This window comes from Tachypleus tridentatus, chromosome 6 (assembly GCF_004210375.1).
Source record: "Tachypleus tridentatus isolate NWPU-2018 chromosome 6, ASM421037v1, whole genome shotgun sequence".
Taxonomy (NCBI): Eukaryota; Metazoa; Arthropoda; class Merostomata; order Xiphosura; family Limulidae; genus Tachypleus; species Tachypleus tridentatus.
In genome coordinates, this window is record NC_134830.1 from 129,249,921 (window position 1) to 129,268,791 (window position 18,871).

The window sequence follows — 18,871 nt, forward strand, 5'->3', positions numbered from 1 at the left end:
AACCTTCTGTTGCTCTTTGGCTGTCTTGTTTCCATAAAGATTGGAAGGAGGATGTTGTTTATGGTTAGGCTATGTGTTGGTCATAATTTTTTAATTCATCATTTTCTTTTATCTGGGACTGATGCACCAATGTGTGGCCTTTGTGACATGCAAATCACAATAGCCCATATTTTATTTTCCTGATGTTGTTACAACTCTGAATGATGGTACCATTTTAGCCATGTGTTTATCATGGGTTTACCACTCATGTTTGACAGTGTTGTTGGCAATATTAACACTGTCCACTTGTATTTTAAAAGTTCTAAAGGCCATTGGTCTCTTTAATGCTATTTAAATTTTTTTTATTAATTTAATCCATTGTTTTTTTTAAACAGACTTCTTTTTTACTTGTACTAATTTTACTTTAATTATTTGCTATTTGTTTAGCACAGAAGCTTAATTGATTTGTGCCAATAAATGCCAAACAACCAACCAACCATCGGGTTTGTCAGTCTGCTTTTCAAAATCAGATTTTGCAATCACCCATTGCACTTTTTCCTGTGCTGATTTATACTCTCCAATAAATTTTTTCCCATTCATCTATTGGAGTATGGGATCCCTTACCTCTTACAAGCTTCTAGTCATAGGGTGGTGGACCACAGAAACGTCTTCCCGAGTGTGCTTAGTTGCACTCAGTTGAGAATAGAACAGCAATGTTTTTCTGGTGTAGGTGGCATGATCGTCCTCTTACCATGGGTTTGATATACAATTCTAGAAGCTGTATAGTGTGGACTGAATTTTTCCATCACATTCCAAAATGCATTTCACTTCTCTAGCTGTGAAACTTTCTTCCTACTGCAGCCTGAATGTTTGTTCCTTGGAGTTGGTTTGTAAACCAGACCTGTCAATGTAAGTCCTCTCACATGTGATTGGTCTGGGACCCTCTTCAAACTATAGACATGGTGATACATTTACAATGCTACATAATTTTGGATGGGAGTTGATCTTTCACATTACATTTCTACTTTTCCCCCATCTTTAACATGTTGGTTCCCATAAAGGTACAGGTATTTGTTGTATCGGATATGCATACATGAAGACTTGGGTTTTTGGAATTAAAGTAATTCTCTCATGCTGGTTCTTGAGTCTAAAGTGAATGCTAGAGGACCCTTTTTCTACTGTGGACCTATTGATCTAAACATGGTGTCATTGGTTTTGGACCGAGGTTGACCTCCTGCATTTAGTCTGACGTGCCCTAGCCACTCTACACCGAAATTACTTTTTTCTTTTCAGGTGTTCCTCTTTTTTGCCCATTTAATGACACATTCATTCATCAAAGACAAAAATTATGCCTGGTTCAGATGTGGTAGAGTCTCCCACAAGTATATTTCCTCCACAATGATAGGACATACCTCTTGGGTACTCTTCATTTGTTTTCTGAAGGGAACTCATCTAGAGAACTTTTATGCTGGTACCTTTACCTGCTCACTGTGGGATTCTAGCTATTTTTGAGCCAAGGTAAGATATTGTATCAGAAGATAATATTTTTCTACTCTATAAGTATATTTTTAATAGATACTTATATTCCCTCTCTTCTTTCTCACTTTTGATGTGTTGTTTTCATGATCTTGAAGTGAAGATTGGGTTCTACTGCATGGAGGGAGTCAACTGTGCTAGGATGAAGGGTTTTTACCTGCTTATTTGCATGTCAGATGCAGTTATAAAATTTTGAAGTATGTGGTAGCATACTGATTAGTGGTGAGTGAAATTTTAAAAGGGGATATATAAAGGGTAGTATAAATTGAGGAAAGCTTTTTTGTGAAGGGAGGCAATTATTTATCTGAAATATATTTTCAATGCAGGAAAATATTAACTTTTCAAATGTTATATTTTAACGTATGGCATTGCTTTTCTAACTTTATTATTTTCCATCTATGGCATCTTCAACACTTATCAACTCTATTTTTCAAACCAGACTCAGAAAACAAAACAAAACCAGGTATGTGGGAATATGGCTATATATATTTTTATATATGATTTATTGATTTTTTTCAGACTAGAAAGTTTATTAAATTATATTTGTTAGTGCCTTTTTTGTTTAATTATGTATGTAGGAAATGTTTCTACATCTTTTATATTGAAAATATAGAACAGTTTTACTTCTTTTTGGATAGGTGTGAGCACATTAACTTATGAATCAAATATGTTTCTGAATGTTCACAAGCTATATGATTATTAAATACATTGTGAAAGATTCCAATTTTTTGTACTAGTTCATTAAAACTACATTTTTAATGTTTTTACTTATTTGATTAAAATATTAGTTTGTTAAAACTACATTTTAAATATTTTTATTTAAAATATTTCCTTTTATCTTATTTCTTGATTTTTCTCATTTGCATCCTATTTTCACTGTATTTACAACCACAATTATTCATTTCTTGCATGTTATGCTTTTTCCTGCATAAAAAATGCAACATTTATTCTGTTAAATGGATCTGTAGAAGGCGATCCCAAAGATAGAAAAGGTATGCATTTCATTTCATCTTCTTCTGTAAATCGGTTTTATTCACAGGTGTTGTAAAACTCTGTAGTCTGCTTATTTTCATAACCATTGTTTAACATAAGTTATAGATAATTTGATTTCACAACACAATGTTAGTCCATCTCAGCTGTTCCTCACACTAAACTAAATTAAAATAATTTAAAAACAAAATCTTAAAGCCAGCCCTTATTTATACACTTATCAAGTTTTTATTAAACTCATTTAAATTTACTGCCTCTATAACATCTAAGTGCAACCTATTCCAAAGGTCAACCACCCTACTATAAAAATGAAACTGTCTTAACTGAAGGTGACTCTTACAGTGCCAAAATTTAATATTTGTGCTCTCTAGTCCTACTGTTATCACTGTTAAATATGAAAAAAACATGATGCATCAATACTATAAATTCCTTTTACAATATTAAACACCTCAATCAGCTCTTCTTTTTACAAGATAAAACATTTTGAGAGATATCATCCTCCCCTCATACAAGGACCCCTCTATCCCAGGCACCATTCTAGTGAACCTTCTCTAAACCCAACAATTCAATGTCCTTCCTAAAGGAAGTAGCCCGAGACTGAGCACAGTATTCCAAATGTGGCATAACCAGTGACCTGCACAATGAAATTATAACCTCTTTAGACATGTATTGAATATTCCTGTATATACAACCACAATTCCTATCTGTCATTCCATCAGCAACAGCACACTGTTTGGATGGCTGTAGAAACTGATCAACTCTTACACCAAGATCCTTTTCTTGACACCCATCCAATTTATACTTAAAATTCGAGCAATGATAACCCAGACAGCATAGAGGAGCAGGTGTTTTTTAATTTAATTGTTTATAGATTAGAAGAAAAAAGCCTTGAAAATATACTTGTTGATTACACAGCATGTTGGCAATTCTTTTGTCTTAAAAATATAATATTATTTTATATATCTATATAAGAATATAAGTACTGAAACTCATAAAAGAAATGTGTTTAATGATAAATACAGTATTTAAATTTTTAGATATGTATTTTTTAATTTTTATGAACCTTTCAAACCTGTAAATTATTGAGACCACATCATGTCTAAACATATTGGATTTTATCTTTGTTCTTGAGAAAGATAGTTTACTGTTTGTAAATGCAACATGAAATATGTGGTCAGAAATAGTTTTATAACACTATTTTAAAATTTGGATGATTAATTTTTTTATTTACTGATTTTAAAAAATTGCATCTCAACTGGTTTTATATTACAGTATTGTTCATTAAATATGATGTAAAAAATATTAAATTTTACAAAAATACAGTATTTTATTTGATTTTGGTCAGTACATTATTCAAACTGTAGATGAGTTAATTTTGTAACATCAAGAAATATGTACTTTTAATTAAATTAGCCACTAAGTTAGAAAAAATAATTTCACAAAATTTGCATTTATTAAAAAAAAATTCATTTCTAATCTTTCTTATACAAATTAAAGGTTCAAAAATAGAAATAAGAAGAGGCATTCAGACTAGAAACCAACTTTGGCAAACATGTACTATTGCAAAACAAATTTGTGTCAAGGATTATTGACACAAGTTTCTTTGTTTTTTTTACCTTCTCAAAATGGTGGGCCCAGTGGTTGATGCTAATCAGAAGAATAAAACTTTTTTTATTTTGTCCTTTCTTGAATGTACTTTCTCAAGTAATTTCTTGTGCATTTTATGTGAAGTAATTCTAGGATTTTCTTGAAGCATTATTTTATAACAAATTAAGTCAACTGAATATTTAAACATGCAATTTTAAATTTTATTTTTTGTTAATGAAATTATATTCACAATGGTGCAAAAGGCCTCTTTTTCCTAATTAATAAATGAACTGAAATTTCTCCTTCATGTTAAACAATTAACTAATGCACTAAAGGGTTACTGTAATTATAAGCCATAGTAGTACTGGAATCTAAAATTAGATCACTAAGGTATATGTTTTTATAAATATTTAATGTTTTTCCTGTACTAAAATTGTAATTGATGAGGCTAGCTCATAACTTATTGTTTGTGAAGCTATTAGTACATGTTTTTGAGTAATATTTTTAAAATTTTTAATTAAATGGCCACTTGAAAATGTATATCTCCTTAAGAATCATATTAAGTGACAGACATATCTTTTGGAAATTATTCTTAGTCAGATACAAGTATGAGCATTGAGTATACTTATTTTCAAAGGTTACATATTTTGGAAATCAGTGATCTCATTATTTTTTATATTTATGATTCTTTATGTGTACAGTTAAACTGTTTCATAAAACTTGTAAGTGTTTTCATATTTAATAAATTAAGATTTTCCAAAAGAAAGATTATATCATACTAGAGTTTTATTTAATTATTTTTTAGGTCTTGTACCATAACACATAGCTTAAGTAAACAACATTTACTCTAAAATATAAATTATTAACATATATGGCATTGATTTTGAAATATTAAGGTGTAATATTTGTGTAAATTTAGGAAATAAAAATGTATTTTGTATTAAACCATTTACTTTGAGAAAATGTCATCCTAGGTTAATTTGTACTCAGTGACGAACTTGAATATTTATGAGAAGACTTTACTTAACTGTATATTTTAGTTTTGAGTATACTGAGAAAGTCTGAATATTTAGAAGAAAAAAAGCTGCCTATATAATATGTTGATTTTCAAGTGACATAAAAAATAATGATAATTAAAGGTGAACTGTAAACTATTTTATCATTTTATGCACTATATGATAGCATTAGAACTTAATTTCTAATTTAATATAGTTTTTCACATAATGTACATACATATTGTTTAGAACAACAAATGGTGTCTTGATCTATCTATGTCATCCAACGTAGTATAGTAAATTATCAAATAAAAATAAAGCATAATCAATCTTTTTCACATAAATATATATCAAGCCTTTCCATGTACTCCTATAAATTAACTGCACATGTATTACATCTGAAGGGAATCTACTCTAAAGGCCAATCACCCTGGTAAAAAAAAGAAAAAGAAAAGTTGTCTTAGCTGAAGGCAACTTCTACCTAGCCTAAATTTACTCTTGTGTTTACCAGTCTTACTATTCTTGCCACTAAATATGAAAAAAGATAATGGGTGAATACTATTAATTTCCTTAACAGTCTTAAACACCTTAATCAGGTTCTCTCTAACTCTCCTTTTTTCAAGAGGAAACAAGTTCAGCGACCTTAACGGCCTTTTAATTTCAGGTGTCATCTGAGTAGCAGTCCTCTGAACCCTTTGCAATAAGTCAGCATCCTTGCTCACATAAGATGCACAAGACCAAACAGAATACTTGAAATGTAGTATAAAAAGTAATTTATATAATAGAATTACAACCTCTAAATTTGTATTCAATATTTCTGTAGATATGCAACCAGAACTCCGATTTGGTCTACCACGAGAAACAAAATATTGCTTGTATGACTTAAGATACTGATCAATTCTAATATAAAAATATTTTTCTTCCATAGCACTGTTAAGGTTATTTTGATATTTTGCATGCATTACTATGCATTTACTTTAATCAAAAGCTATGTGCCATTTATTTGCTCAACTCACTAACTAAAGCAAATCCTGATGAAACTTCATCAGATGGATGGAAACTGCTCTACAATCTACCAGGACACTATTAAAGATTGTCAGCACCTACACACACTGATTTGAAGACGAAAGGCAGAAGACTTTTGAAACATCATCCTCTACACTTGTGTCTTCACAACAGGCAGTTGCCGTCCATTTGACAAAGTTACATCATTAATACTCTGCCTAAACAATCTATCAAATAATAAAGCAAATTCTTTTTTGTAAACCAGTTGAATAGCCAGCAACATTCAAAATTTAATATCATCAAATCTAAATAACTTATTGACCAATCTTTTATCGATATCATTGATGTAAATGAAAAAGGGCAAAGGTTAATTCTAAATGAACCAAGGAGTACACCACTTGTGATGAGATGCCAACTTGACTGAACTCTATTTATAATAACCATCTGTTTTCCTCCATCCAACCAGTTTTCTATCCAATATGCCAACCTACCCTAACACCTACAGAATGAGATCTTTTAAACAAGGCTGTTATTTGGCACCTTATCAGGTAGTTTCTGAAAGTTCAGATACACCAAATCCTCTCCTATATAGTCACCTACATAACTAGAAGTTTCTTCAAAGAATATCAAAAGTAAGGTAAGATTTTCCCCTCTAATGCAAGTATGCTGACTATTCAACAAAGTTTTAAGTTCTGTTAAATGGGTTTAGTAAACACCTTTTAGCAGACTTCCATAAACTTTACATCCCCCATTGGGCTACTGATATTTCCATGGATTTACAACGTTAAAATCAGGGAGTTTGATTCCCTTCGGTGGGCACAGCAGATAGCTCAGTGTGGCTTTGCTATAAGAAAAAACACACGTAAACTTTTTGTACCACTAATACACCTAGTACTGTTTATTTCCTCATTTGGAAAGAGCAGTGTCATTATTCACCTTCCAACCCATTGTCACCTGCCCACTCTTCAAGGACCTTGAAAAATAGTAACAAGTAGCTCACACATCCAGTCCTTAAACTTTTTCAAAACCTTTGGGTAAATTTTATTTGGCCAAGGAGCTATATCATTTTTTAAACTTTACGATTTCTTAACAAGCTCAGAATTATTGTGATTATTTTATTCAATTTTTTTTTCTATTTATCAACTGTTCATAATTAGGAATATTGTGTAAGTCATCATCAGTAAAAATTGAAAGAGTGAATATAATAATGCAGGTTTTTCATAATCATCAGATGTAAATGCTCTTGTTACCATCCCTCAAAGATCTTTTCTCCATTGATTTTCTTACCCTTATTGTAGTTAAAGAAGTCCTTACTGTTACTTTCTACATTTCCAGTAACTTTTCTCATTTAAATTTTTGATTTTCTGATTTCTTACTTGATACGTTATATTTCAGAATCTCCCATACCTTCTATAATTACAGTCAATTCAAACTTTTTATATTTATTGTGCATTTCTTTAATTATATTTTTATATCTTTTGTGGTTAGAGCCATTTTTTTTTTGCTATAAAGGAACATCCCTATTTCAAATATTTCAGAAATTGTGAAATTTTCTTGCATTTTATCAATATCTCCAATTAATTCATTTGCCCAGTTCACAGGTAATAATTTTTACATCATCTCTTAAAAATTTGAGCTTTTTTAAAATCTGCAACCAAAATCTCATTATTTCTTATATTCATATGCAGCAAAACATGAAATATGATTAAACAATGATCCCTTTCACCAAGATGCTCTTCATTTTCCACCCTGTTAACCATTTATATATTAGAACCTAACAATAAATCTAAATAGTATTGGTACTCTTAGGTTCCTAAGTCAATTGGTGAAGAACACTATCCAGAATAGTTTTCCTTCTTATTTGACTCTAACCTTTCCCAATCTATGTGCTTAATATTAAAATTTTTCATAACTATAACCTTATTAACACCTGAATTATTCATCTCACCATAGAGTTTCTCATTAATTTCATCATTTTCATCTTGTTGTTTATAACAAATTTCAACTAAAAGCCTATTCATATTTTCTCAACCCAAACGAGCTGTTTTTACATATATATTTTTTTTCTACAAGTGAGTTTTCTCAACATCACTGATTAGAAACACAAAAAGATTCAAGCTCATTACTATAAGTTTTGATACCTTTAACATAACAACCTGTAATTCACATTTTGTATATAAAGCCATTCCTCTTCTTTTTTAAAGCTCTGTTTCATGTAAATTCTACACATTTAACTGTTTTAGTTATCACCATTCCATAAAAATCTTCTATACTGATCAGTACTCTAAAGTTATCCATTTTATTTCCTATACTTCTAACATTATAATAATAACAGTTAAGCTTACTATTAAAACTAAAATTTATTTCTATGCTATACTTTTTTGCCTTTTTATTTTTTCTTCATTATTCTGACCTTAACCACTGCTTAGTCCAACTCTAGACTGCCCTTACAGTTGAGTTAATAACTTTTGCAAAGAAGCCAGCCCCTACTCTATTTAAGTGTAATCCATCCCTTTTAGAAAGCTCCCTTTTCCCATTAAATTGATCTTACAAATCCAACTATCCAATCTGTTCATTCTTACATACTAATCTAATCCTAACATTCAATTCTATTGACCTACTTATAATTGTATCCCCATAAATTAAGTTATTGTGGCTATTTTCTCTTAATGCTTTCATCAATGCCTTATGCTTATTAAAACAGACTGAAATGGTTTTATTGCCTTGAAATGTTGACATTTTCTACAGTAATTCTTGCACACTGAATCTGAAAATGTTGCCCATCACAGTTTTTTCACAAAATTTCACATGTACCTTTACATTGTGAATCATTTTAATTGAAATCAGGTCACATTTTATTGTGCTTAAAATACTTAAAACCATTAGCTATAGGTTTCTCTAGACCAATCACAATGTGAGAGTCTTATCAATTCTTCTATAACCCATGAGTAACACACTGCTAGTATATAGATGACTAACAGATCCTATAACGTGTCATTTTTGGATAGTATTTGTTTGTGTGTGCACTCTGACATTATTTTTTCTTTTGAATATTATTTATTCACCACTATGGCAAAAGAGGTTGTGTAAACAACCAAAACATATTCTGTTTATTTGTGGTAAATTTATTGTAAAGAAATAAAGGCAAACATTGCAGAATTTGTCAGAAAAGCTTATTGCATATATTTTGGAATAAAGCTTGGGGACCAAAACAAACCATAGGTTCCACACAAAATTTTCATAATTTGGGTTAAGAGTTGAGACAATGGACTAAAGCTAATAAAAAGTTTCTGCCTTTTGGAATTCAAATGGTCTGGCATAAGTCTAGAGATCACTACTATTTTACCATGTATCATGGAAGGCTACAAAACAAAAAATAAAAGGGAAACTTCTTATCCAAACCTTCAATTTGCCATAAGACCTGATACAATTTCATCTGATTCTGAATCTGACATCAGTAGAAATGATAATAGGAATTGTTTTCAACCTGAAAAATCTGTGAGCCAGAACTTTTCACACAAGGTGAACTTAATGATTTGGTGACTGATTTTGAGGTCTAGACATTGGTTTAAGGACTTAATTTCTCCAGGAACATCATTTTACTGGTACAGAAATTGTGAGAAAGAGTTTATATCATACTTTTTGCAAGAACGTTCACTAGTTTTTTACAACTATTGCTGAATTAATACCAATGCTAGGAGCTGCAGTCTGTGATCCAAGTAAGTGAAGATTGTTAATTGATTCCTATAAAAGAAGTCTAAAAGTTGTTCTCCTTCATATATGCATCTGTTACTGTTTCTCTTTTGTTTCACTTGAAGTAAGTGTAGAAGCATATTGAACTTCTTAATAAGGTCAAATACAAAGAGCATGGTTGACTACTTTGTAGAAACTTCAAGGTCCTTCGTATGTTGTTGGATTGAAAATCTGGGTATACAAGATATCCATGATTTTATGTAAATGGGGCAGCAGAACACAAAATCAGCACTAGAGAAAGAAACAATGGTTATGCAGAGTCAACCTGATACCAGGATTGATAAACATTGAACATGAAAATTTGGTTGACACAATGAAAGTCCTATTACCTCCACTTCACATAAAAATGTGCTTGACAAAAGTTTGTAAAGGCCTTTGACAAAGATGACAACTGTTTCAAGTATCCATGTGGGCAATTCCTAGCTCTTTTAGAAGCAAAACTTAAAGAAAAAATTTTTGTTTGGTATCAAATTAGGAAATTGACTTTGGATGAACAGTTTAAGAGAACATTAAATGAGGTTGAAAAAAGAATTATGGACTGCCTTTAAAAATGTTATCAACAAATGTTTAAGAAACAACAATGACCCAAATTATGAAAATATTATCAATAACGTGATAATTTCAAAGAATTGGGTTGTAATATGAGCTTGAAAGTTCATTTCTTATGCTCACATATTTATTATTTCTCTGAAGATCTTGGTGCTATCAGTGAAGAACAAGGGGAAAGGTTTCATCAAGACATCAAGGAACTGAAGAGGAGGTATTAAAGAAGGTGGAACATCAAGACGATGGCTAATTACTGCTAGCTGTTGAACTGAGATGATTCAGTTGGAAAACATAAAAGAAATACTACAGTAATAATTTTGAAACTAAAAGATGTAGGTTTAACAAGAAAAAACAAAAATGGATGAACGATGATGCATTTCCAGTTGATATTGACACTCTTCATTTTTCCTGAATTTATTTCTATTTCTTTTTAACAAACATAATAATAATAAATGTTCATTATGGTAAACAAAATATTAATTTGATCTAAGTAAGTTTTTTCTTCCTAATTTTAAAAACTCCTTACGTGATAGAAAAAAAGTGAATATTATTTTCAAAATTTGCTTAGCTGAATTATGGAATATCCATTATTAAAACCAAAACAACCTTTATGAAGTTTACATTTACTGGCCTGTGAGTTTTTGGACTTACCCTTAGCTATGTCATTAGACAATATGCACACTAAAAAGACTGCATCCTTGCTAGAACCATTCATTGTGTCACTTGCTTTGTTAGATTTTACTGTCCAGGGGCAGGGGTAAAGATATAACAGGTTCTTATTCCCTGTTTACTCCACAGACTATCCTATTAATGCACTGTGCTAAAAAATTCCCTACAACAATAACTTTTTTGTTTTTCATTCTTATCCTTAGTTCATCATCTGCACAAGCTAAAGGCTGTAATTCATTACACTATACAATCTGTTCCTTATCATAAAATATACTAATTCTAACTGCTTTAGTACTGTTTATAACTTTCTGAAAGTTATTAGTCATTGTATCATTTGCATGTACAACTTTTAAGTTCTTTACATCTTGCTGTTATTTTCCACAGTTTACCCTTCTCTTCATCCGTTACCTCTACTCTTCTTAGGATAACCTAAAAACTTGACAAATACATTGTATCTTTTCACATGTAGCTTCTTTAAATGTTCACACCAACCACAAACATTGTTTTAACATTTAAGAAAATTCCAAAATTGGTAATTTGTGTCAATATACTCAGTATCTCCATATATACAGTTTTAATCTTTTTCACAAGCCTTATAAGAAATGTTGAATCTTAATTATTTATCTTGTTTCATATTACCAAAAATAAACTGTTATTATAATTTTTCTGAAATAGTTACTTTTTACTAAATTATTTGTAAACAAGTAATCACCATTCAACCTTTAGACCACCGTCCATGTCCGACATCAACCATTCCAAATAGCACTGCTGGGATCAAACGTTCAGAGTCTACAACAGAGTTTTGTCTACTAGGTGAAGATAAGGAAGTAGAATATTTTTTTGCATCTGATGCTAGGTACGTTTGAGTCATTTTACCACATAAAATGAGACAACACTCATTAAAAAAATCCTAAGTAAAATATTTTTGAATATCAAAACCTGTGTTTATTTTTAGGTGTCCAAAAAACTTTATATATTTTGTACAAAACTATATGAGTGAGTAAAAAAGTTTTATTTTATGTATCACTTGTTTGTGCATTTTGAAGTTGCATTTGCAATGTAATGAATTTTATTTTTATATTTCTTGATATATTTTTAAAGTGCTGTAATTGAGCATACAAACCGTGTCATATTCTTAGAAGATGATGATGTGGCATCAGTGTATGATGGAAGTAAGTTGTTTTTAATTTGATTGATTTATAGATAATTATTTTAGGTCATTGTTGAAATGCCTTTATTTTTTCAGGTTATGTTGGTTTCATACTTTGTACTTCCATTATAGTTATCAAAGCCTTGACGATGAGAGCTTATATATGTTGGAGTAATAATAAACCAACAATAAAGTAATAATTTATGCCTAAAATTTAATTCCACTATGTAAAAAAAATCTTAAAATAACAGAAGAGTTATTATTAATAAGTTCAAAATGTTTATTGGAAGGAGCTCTTAGGGAGGATTGGGTTTCATTGACATATTTAAACATGTCAGTGAAAGATTTATCAACATACTGTTATGAAGGTGTATGTTAATAAACTGAAAGATTATAACCAAATAAACTCAGACAAGTTTATGAATGTTTTAAGATTAATTGTTAAGACTGGTTTATAGATTTATAATGAATATCAATACACCCCTCAAAAGAATTGTTGGTGTTTATTTCATTATTATTATCTGCCAGCTTAGAAACTAATTATTTAATATTTATAAATCTTTAAATTATGTTATACCTTCCTGTCTTAGACATTTTATTTAATATTCTAAATGAATGATGCATTTATCACTGACACTCTTTTTGTGTTAAACACCTAAAACATTGAGTGTAAACATTCTCAATTGTTAGATTTGACAATCCATAGGCTGAAACGTACACTTGATGATACAACTGGTAGGGAGATTATTACTTTGAAGATGGAAATTCAGCAGATTATGAAAGGTAAAGTATATGTTTGTGAAAATATTTTGAATCAAATGAAAATCTCAACTGAAGTATAGATTTTATAATTCACTCATTAGTTGATTAAAAATTAGGTGTATAGGTGAGAGAACTTCAAAAGATGATTGTGACACATGCTTTATACAATGTTCTTGAAATTAATATGTTGTATGTAGCATTGTATAATTTATAAGAGATCTTCATTTTAATAATATCAACTGTATGGTTTGGCTTAAAACTACAAATCTGTATTTAAGAATTTTTATCATCATATCTGCATTTCAAATTTCAGTAAAGAAAATGAGTTTAAGTCTGTTTAAACTATTCTAAAAACAGAAATATTTTAGAATTGACAGCTTGTGCTTTGTACCAATTGTTTAGGGTAATTTGTAAAGAAAAGTGAAAGCATGTTCAAACATACATTTCTGTGGACTTTTTATTAATGCAAGGGAATAATTTATTTCTAGATTTATTTTTCTGCCCATCTGAAAGCATAGTTCTGATATTACAACTCAGTTACATGCTATTTTCCTCTTGAGGTTACACTATTCTGCCTTAGTGACTTGCATGCCACCAACTTTGGGAAACTCCCACATAAGATTCATAAGAAACAAGTGAATTTGCACCACCACATGATGATATATAATGCAAAAAATTCTCCACCAATATGATGTGATACAATTACATGTATAAATCCTCATTTTTTTTCCCTTAGCACGGTTATCATTAGATTTGTGTATTTCTGCTGAAACTTGATGAACTCTAAATTCACAAATTAACATGAATCTCTTTTCTACTGGTGTGAACTCCAGTATCACTCATTGATGCAAGTAATTTGGGAAGTTCTTACCTGTTGAGATTGTGACAACTTTCACATAATGCAAAAATTGCCATTCATGTTGAAAATACAGTAAGAATAATAGTAATGTCACATTATTTACTGTGTGGTGGGGTCCATGTTGTTGCCTAGACCTACTTTTCTACCAGTAATTTCCTACCTACTTTCACTCCTTACTTGTGTATTCTACCTAATGTTTTCTTTCTTCTAACCTGTTTGTGCTGTACCCAGCATTTACTTCACAGAAAGTTTCTGGTATTATTCCACCTCCTTAAGTCTCAACCCTGTCTTTCCTTTTCCAGCTATCCCTTTAGGTTCACCCTCATATTTCTCTTTCCTTTGTATATGACATCATTCTATGTAGGATTATCTGGTCCACCTCCCTGATCATGTAGCTGTCCATTTTGCTCCAGCTCTGTCACCCATCTACCTCTGTATGCTCTTGAATGAGATTTACTTATCTGCTCTGTCTCTTTGTCACAGTTTCCTTTCAATGTTGTTAATCATCTTGTATTCTTCCTTTTTTGCAGAATGGTATTCCCATGATTTGTAAGTTTCTTTGATCTTGGGTTTCTGGTGGCATTTCCTTCACTTTTTTCATGTCATAGAATACCTTTCTTCTCTGCCTCTTTCTACCTTCTCCACTGTCCCTCTTTCTTGTCTGATTGGTTTAATATTGTGGATTTTCATGCTCTTACTCAAGTCCCTATCAAATTTCTAGCAGATGTTTCTGTTCTACCTGGCCACATGAGTACTATTCTTACTTGTTATTGCATATATTTCTTCACCTATGTTTCCTTTCACTTTCTTACTATTGCTTATCCCTTCTACTTTACCCTGGCCAGTCTTTCCTTCCTTTGTGTTTCATGGCAGGGAAATGTGGTCATTCTCTTTTTCCCATATTCTCTCCTTCACTTTTTCCGTTTGATATTATTTGTGTTCTGAACAGATTCTCTTATCCTGTGTGGGCTTACCAGTGTTTTGTTACATTCTTTCTTTTTCTGGTTTCACTCACTGTCCTTTTGTAACTTGGGCCCTCTCTTCTTACTCCAATGTAGATTACATCCACCTGCTAATATATCTTATATATCCACCCTCCAATAGCAGATGTTTGTCTGCTCTCTCAAGTCTTCTTTCTTCAGTTTTTGCTTGCTTTTTTTTTCCTGGGCTGGCATGTAGACTACCTTACAATCATTTGTCTCGTAACATCTCCATCTCCTGGCTGTTTAATCACCAGTAGCATACAGGAGTACACAAACATGTGTTCTTCAGTTAATCTTTCACGTGTGATGGGTGTTAGTTTTCATTTAACTTTTCCTTCCTCAACTTTCTTATACATTTTGATCCCAATAAATAATTAGTATTGCCTCACTGGTTATGCTTACCCAAATCAGGCAAGGATAACAGAAAGCTCACAGACCGTTTGTCCTGACCCAGTCAGTACCTACTTTGAGATAGGGTGTTCTGCAAGACCATTGGAGTTCCAACTGTGGTATTTATATACATAGATATAATTTTTCTAGTCCACTCAGACTAAACTTATTTCATGAACTATCCTGGAGAAATGCAGCACCAACATTGTGATTCTGCTTGCTTCTTTGGCTAGTACTTGCTGGCTTTTAAAGAAAGGGTTTTGTAGCTACCAATTGCACTGCCTCCAGTAGAAAACCTTTTTGGACTAAAGGACCAATGAGGATCTGGGGTACATTCTCTGTGTCTTCCCTATGCAAATTCTCCCCTCTCTGAGTGGAACATGAGATACCCTTGTCTCTTGTCAGCTCACAGCCACTGGGTTGGTGGTCTGTAGAGATTCTTCACCAATTAAGACCTACAAATTGGTGATAAAACATGAAATCCCTGTACACCACAATGTAACACAAATTTTGTTCCTGGATAGTATGTGTTATTTCTTAATTGCTCATGTTGTAAAAGTACAGAAAATGGCCATTATTTTCTTCAAACTTTGCTTTTGTGACCTGGATAATGAAATTTAGAAATTAACCTATTTTCTATGTAAAAATGGGCAAATTTGCACATTTTCATTTACATAAGGTTTGAATAAAACAACATATGAATCAAGATTTACATGTATTTATACTAAAGTTATACAAAAATGAACAAAAATGTATAGAAGCGAGTAGTTTTTCGAGATTTGCAACTGTAATGTAAATCAATTTCACATATCAGCCCTCAAATATAGTCTCAATCATGTTTTTGTGATACACTCGCAAGTCACAAAAGCAAAGTTTGAAGAGAAAAATAGGTCTTTGCCATTTACTTTGAGCATAAGGAATAACACTTTCTGCCCAGGAACAAGAAAAAGTAAAATTTTTGTTACATAGTGTTATCTGACCAGTAATACCCCAAAATGCCAAATTTCATCTACGTTTTAGGTTTTAGCCTAGAAAGAAAACAACAACAAAACAAGTGTATTCTTTCAGGTGGAATACCTTTCCAAATTATTAATTTATCTTTTATTCTATCAGTACACAAAAACTAACTTCAGAAGTATATATATATGTTTGTCAAAATCTAGATATTGAAGATAATAGAAATACAATTGAAATTTTCTGACTTGTTTCCTTTTTTGTATTTACTTTTCAAGTACGTAAAAGCAGTATTATATATGATCTATAATATGTACCCCTTCTGGTGGGTCAGCAATAATTTTTTTAACTTACAATGCCAAAATGCAAAGTTTGTTCCCTACAGTTGACAGCAGGCTGGTACCCAGCCTGTTGTATAACTGTGACATTTTTATAATGTTTTTATTTTTCTCAGTGAGAATAATTTATCTGCTATCTGAAATATAATCTGATTAATTTCACACATGATAAAATAAATTTTGGTAACTAAATTATAGGCAACTATAGCTCCTTCATGCAAAAAGAAATTTTTGAACAGCCAGAGTCAGTGATCAATACCATGAGAGGAAGACTCAATTTTGATAGAGAGACACTTGTTTTGGGTGGCATCAAGGACTACATTCCTGAGATAAAACGTTGCCGGCGGCTTTTGCTAATTGGATGTGGAACCAGTTATCACAGTGCCATTGCTGTACGTTTTTATTCTATTGAAACAGATTAACTTTTGTTCTATTAATCAAGGAAAGATAAAAATAACTTATTTTTAATAGTGTGTGTGTGTGTGTACATATATATATATATATACATAAGTAATTGTGAAATAAGAATTGTGTATTTTCCAGTGTTAAAATATATCTTTAGACATAACTTAGCATTTGTCTTTAATTTGAGGTAGCCAGATCAGAATAAGATAGATCTGAAATTCACACACCTCTGGCTAGGAATCTAAAAGAGACAAACAAAGAGGAATATGAAAGAAATAAAAACATACAGTTTATGTGATTTTTTATTATCAATATTAAATCTGTTGAATTCCAAGATTTTACCAGCTTTTGCCACTTGAACCTTAACTTTTAATTATTACTGCAGTACACACAGGCTAGAACCGCATATATTCGCTAATGATATTATTTACCTTTTATCTTCATTTATTTTGTTTCAGTGTATATCTGTTAATAAACTAATGTGTTTTAAGGGAAAGTTGCAACATCAATCAGCCTGAAGCCTAAGTTGTGAGATTAATACACACTTCAAGTTGTGGATGTATTATAAGTTATTCCAATATGGTACATTACCTCCTCTCCAATAAATAGCTATTCTTGTTCAGTGTTGCCCTCTGTATGCAAATATTTTTTGCATGCCACAGTGTTGGAGCTCCCATGTACCCCAAGATTAAAATGCTTCAACAGCATATCATAAGCAAATCATCATGTGACAACCATCTACCAGTATGAGTGCAACAAAACTTCCCGACACACGTGACTTCCTGTGTTTGATTTTACCACACTATCACTTCTTGTTTAGTCAAGTTCCTTTTTGTTTTTCTGCACACTGTTCCTTCATTATTGTGTTGTTTGTTTTAAATATCATATGATGTGAAGATATTTTTCTATTTTGTCTACTTCACTTTATCTGTTTAAAGTAATTAACTTACCTTTATTGTTCTTTACTTTTGTTTGGTTACCAAATCTTATATTTTCACATTCACAATTTCCTCATTTACTTCCAGAACAATTACTTAGGCTTCATGTGGCAGTATTTAACTGGGAAATTGTTATAATACAGTGAAAGATTGATCATAATATAATTTGACTTTTGTCAGCCCTCAAGTTTGATGGCCCACATATTTGGGTATGCCAACTTTGTACAAATAAGCTGTTATAGCTTTATGAATATTTTGAGATTAATATTATTATATGTAGTTATTTGGCTTCAGTAACATATGTTTAATTAGATTTGTACCTACTTCTTGTAAGTTTAGAGTTTTTTAATAGTGTTTAGTGATATCCTTTTGTTGTACAACATTAGTTTAGGCTTATCACATATCTTTGCAGTTTCAGGCTTACCTGTCATATATCTTACTAAATCATAAATTAGGTTAAATATATTGTGTTTTTAATCATACCACTTACTAAATTTTACAGTATAAATGCTTTTTTGTATTTGTATGTAATTTGTATTTGTAATTAAATACATTTTATACTTCATACATTTAATTTACTATCTTTAATCCCAGTCAGATCCAGTTGGACTTCTATGTTTTGCAGCTATTCTGGGTTGCTTCGTTTTCTTAAAAGCTTCTTTCCATTGGTTTTTGCTTGCTGTTTCATTCTTTTTCCTTTCTCCCTTACTATTTGGATTCAGCTTTTGATTCAATTGACTTTTTGTGCCTTATTTCTTTCTCCCCTGGAATCAATTTCTGGTGTATTCACTCTCAGTAGGGATTTTTCATTTTAACTGCATCTTCTACTTTCTGCTTCAGGAAGCTCTTTCTTCTCTGTTAGGATAATATCTTCCACTTGTTGCCATCCTTCTCTCTTTTTTTGAAATTGTGACTGGGTAAGGTATATTTTCATATATATGCATCTTTATTTTTAAAAGATGTATCCCCTTCTTTTCTCTTTATAGATTCCACTCTGCACTGAGTGGCACTGTCAAAGTGTACTTATACTAG

General features: G+C 31.2%; 1 protein-coding gene across 1 annotated transcript in view; it reads left to right on the plus strand.

Annotated features, from left to right (window-relative positions):
* The window catches only part of LOC143253643 (glutamine--fructose-6-phosphate aminotransferase [isomerizing] 2-like), an 80,375-nt gene that overhangs the window by 37,468 nt on the left and 24,036 nt on the right, over window positions 1-18,871 (plus strand). Inside the window, exons 9-14 of the mRNA XM_076507834.1 lie at window positions 1,955-1,978; window positions 2,484-2,507; window positions 11,787-11,916; window positions 12,162-12,232; window positions 12,901-12,993; window positions 16,695-16,888. Coding sequence (XP_076363949.1) covers window positions 1,955-1,978; window positions 2,484-2,507; window positions 11,787-11,916; window positions 12,162-12,232; window positions 12,901-12,993; window positions 16,695-16,888 — 536 coding nt within the window. The remainder of the gene's footprint in view (window positions 1-1,954; window positions 1,979-2,483; window positions 2,508-11,786; window positions 11,917-12,161; window positions 12,233-12,900; window positions 12,994-16,694; window positions 16,889-18,871) is intronic.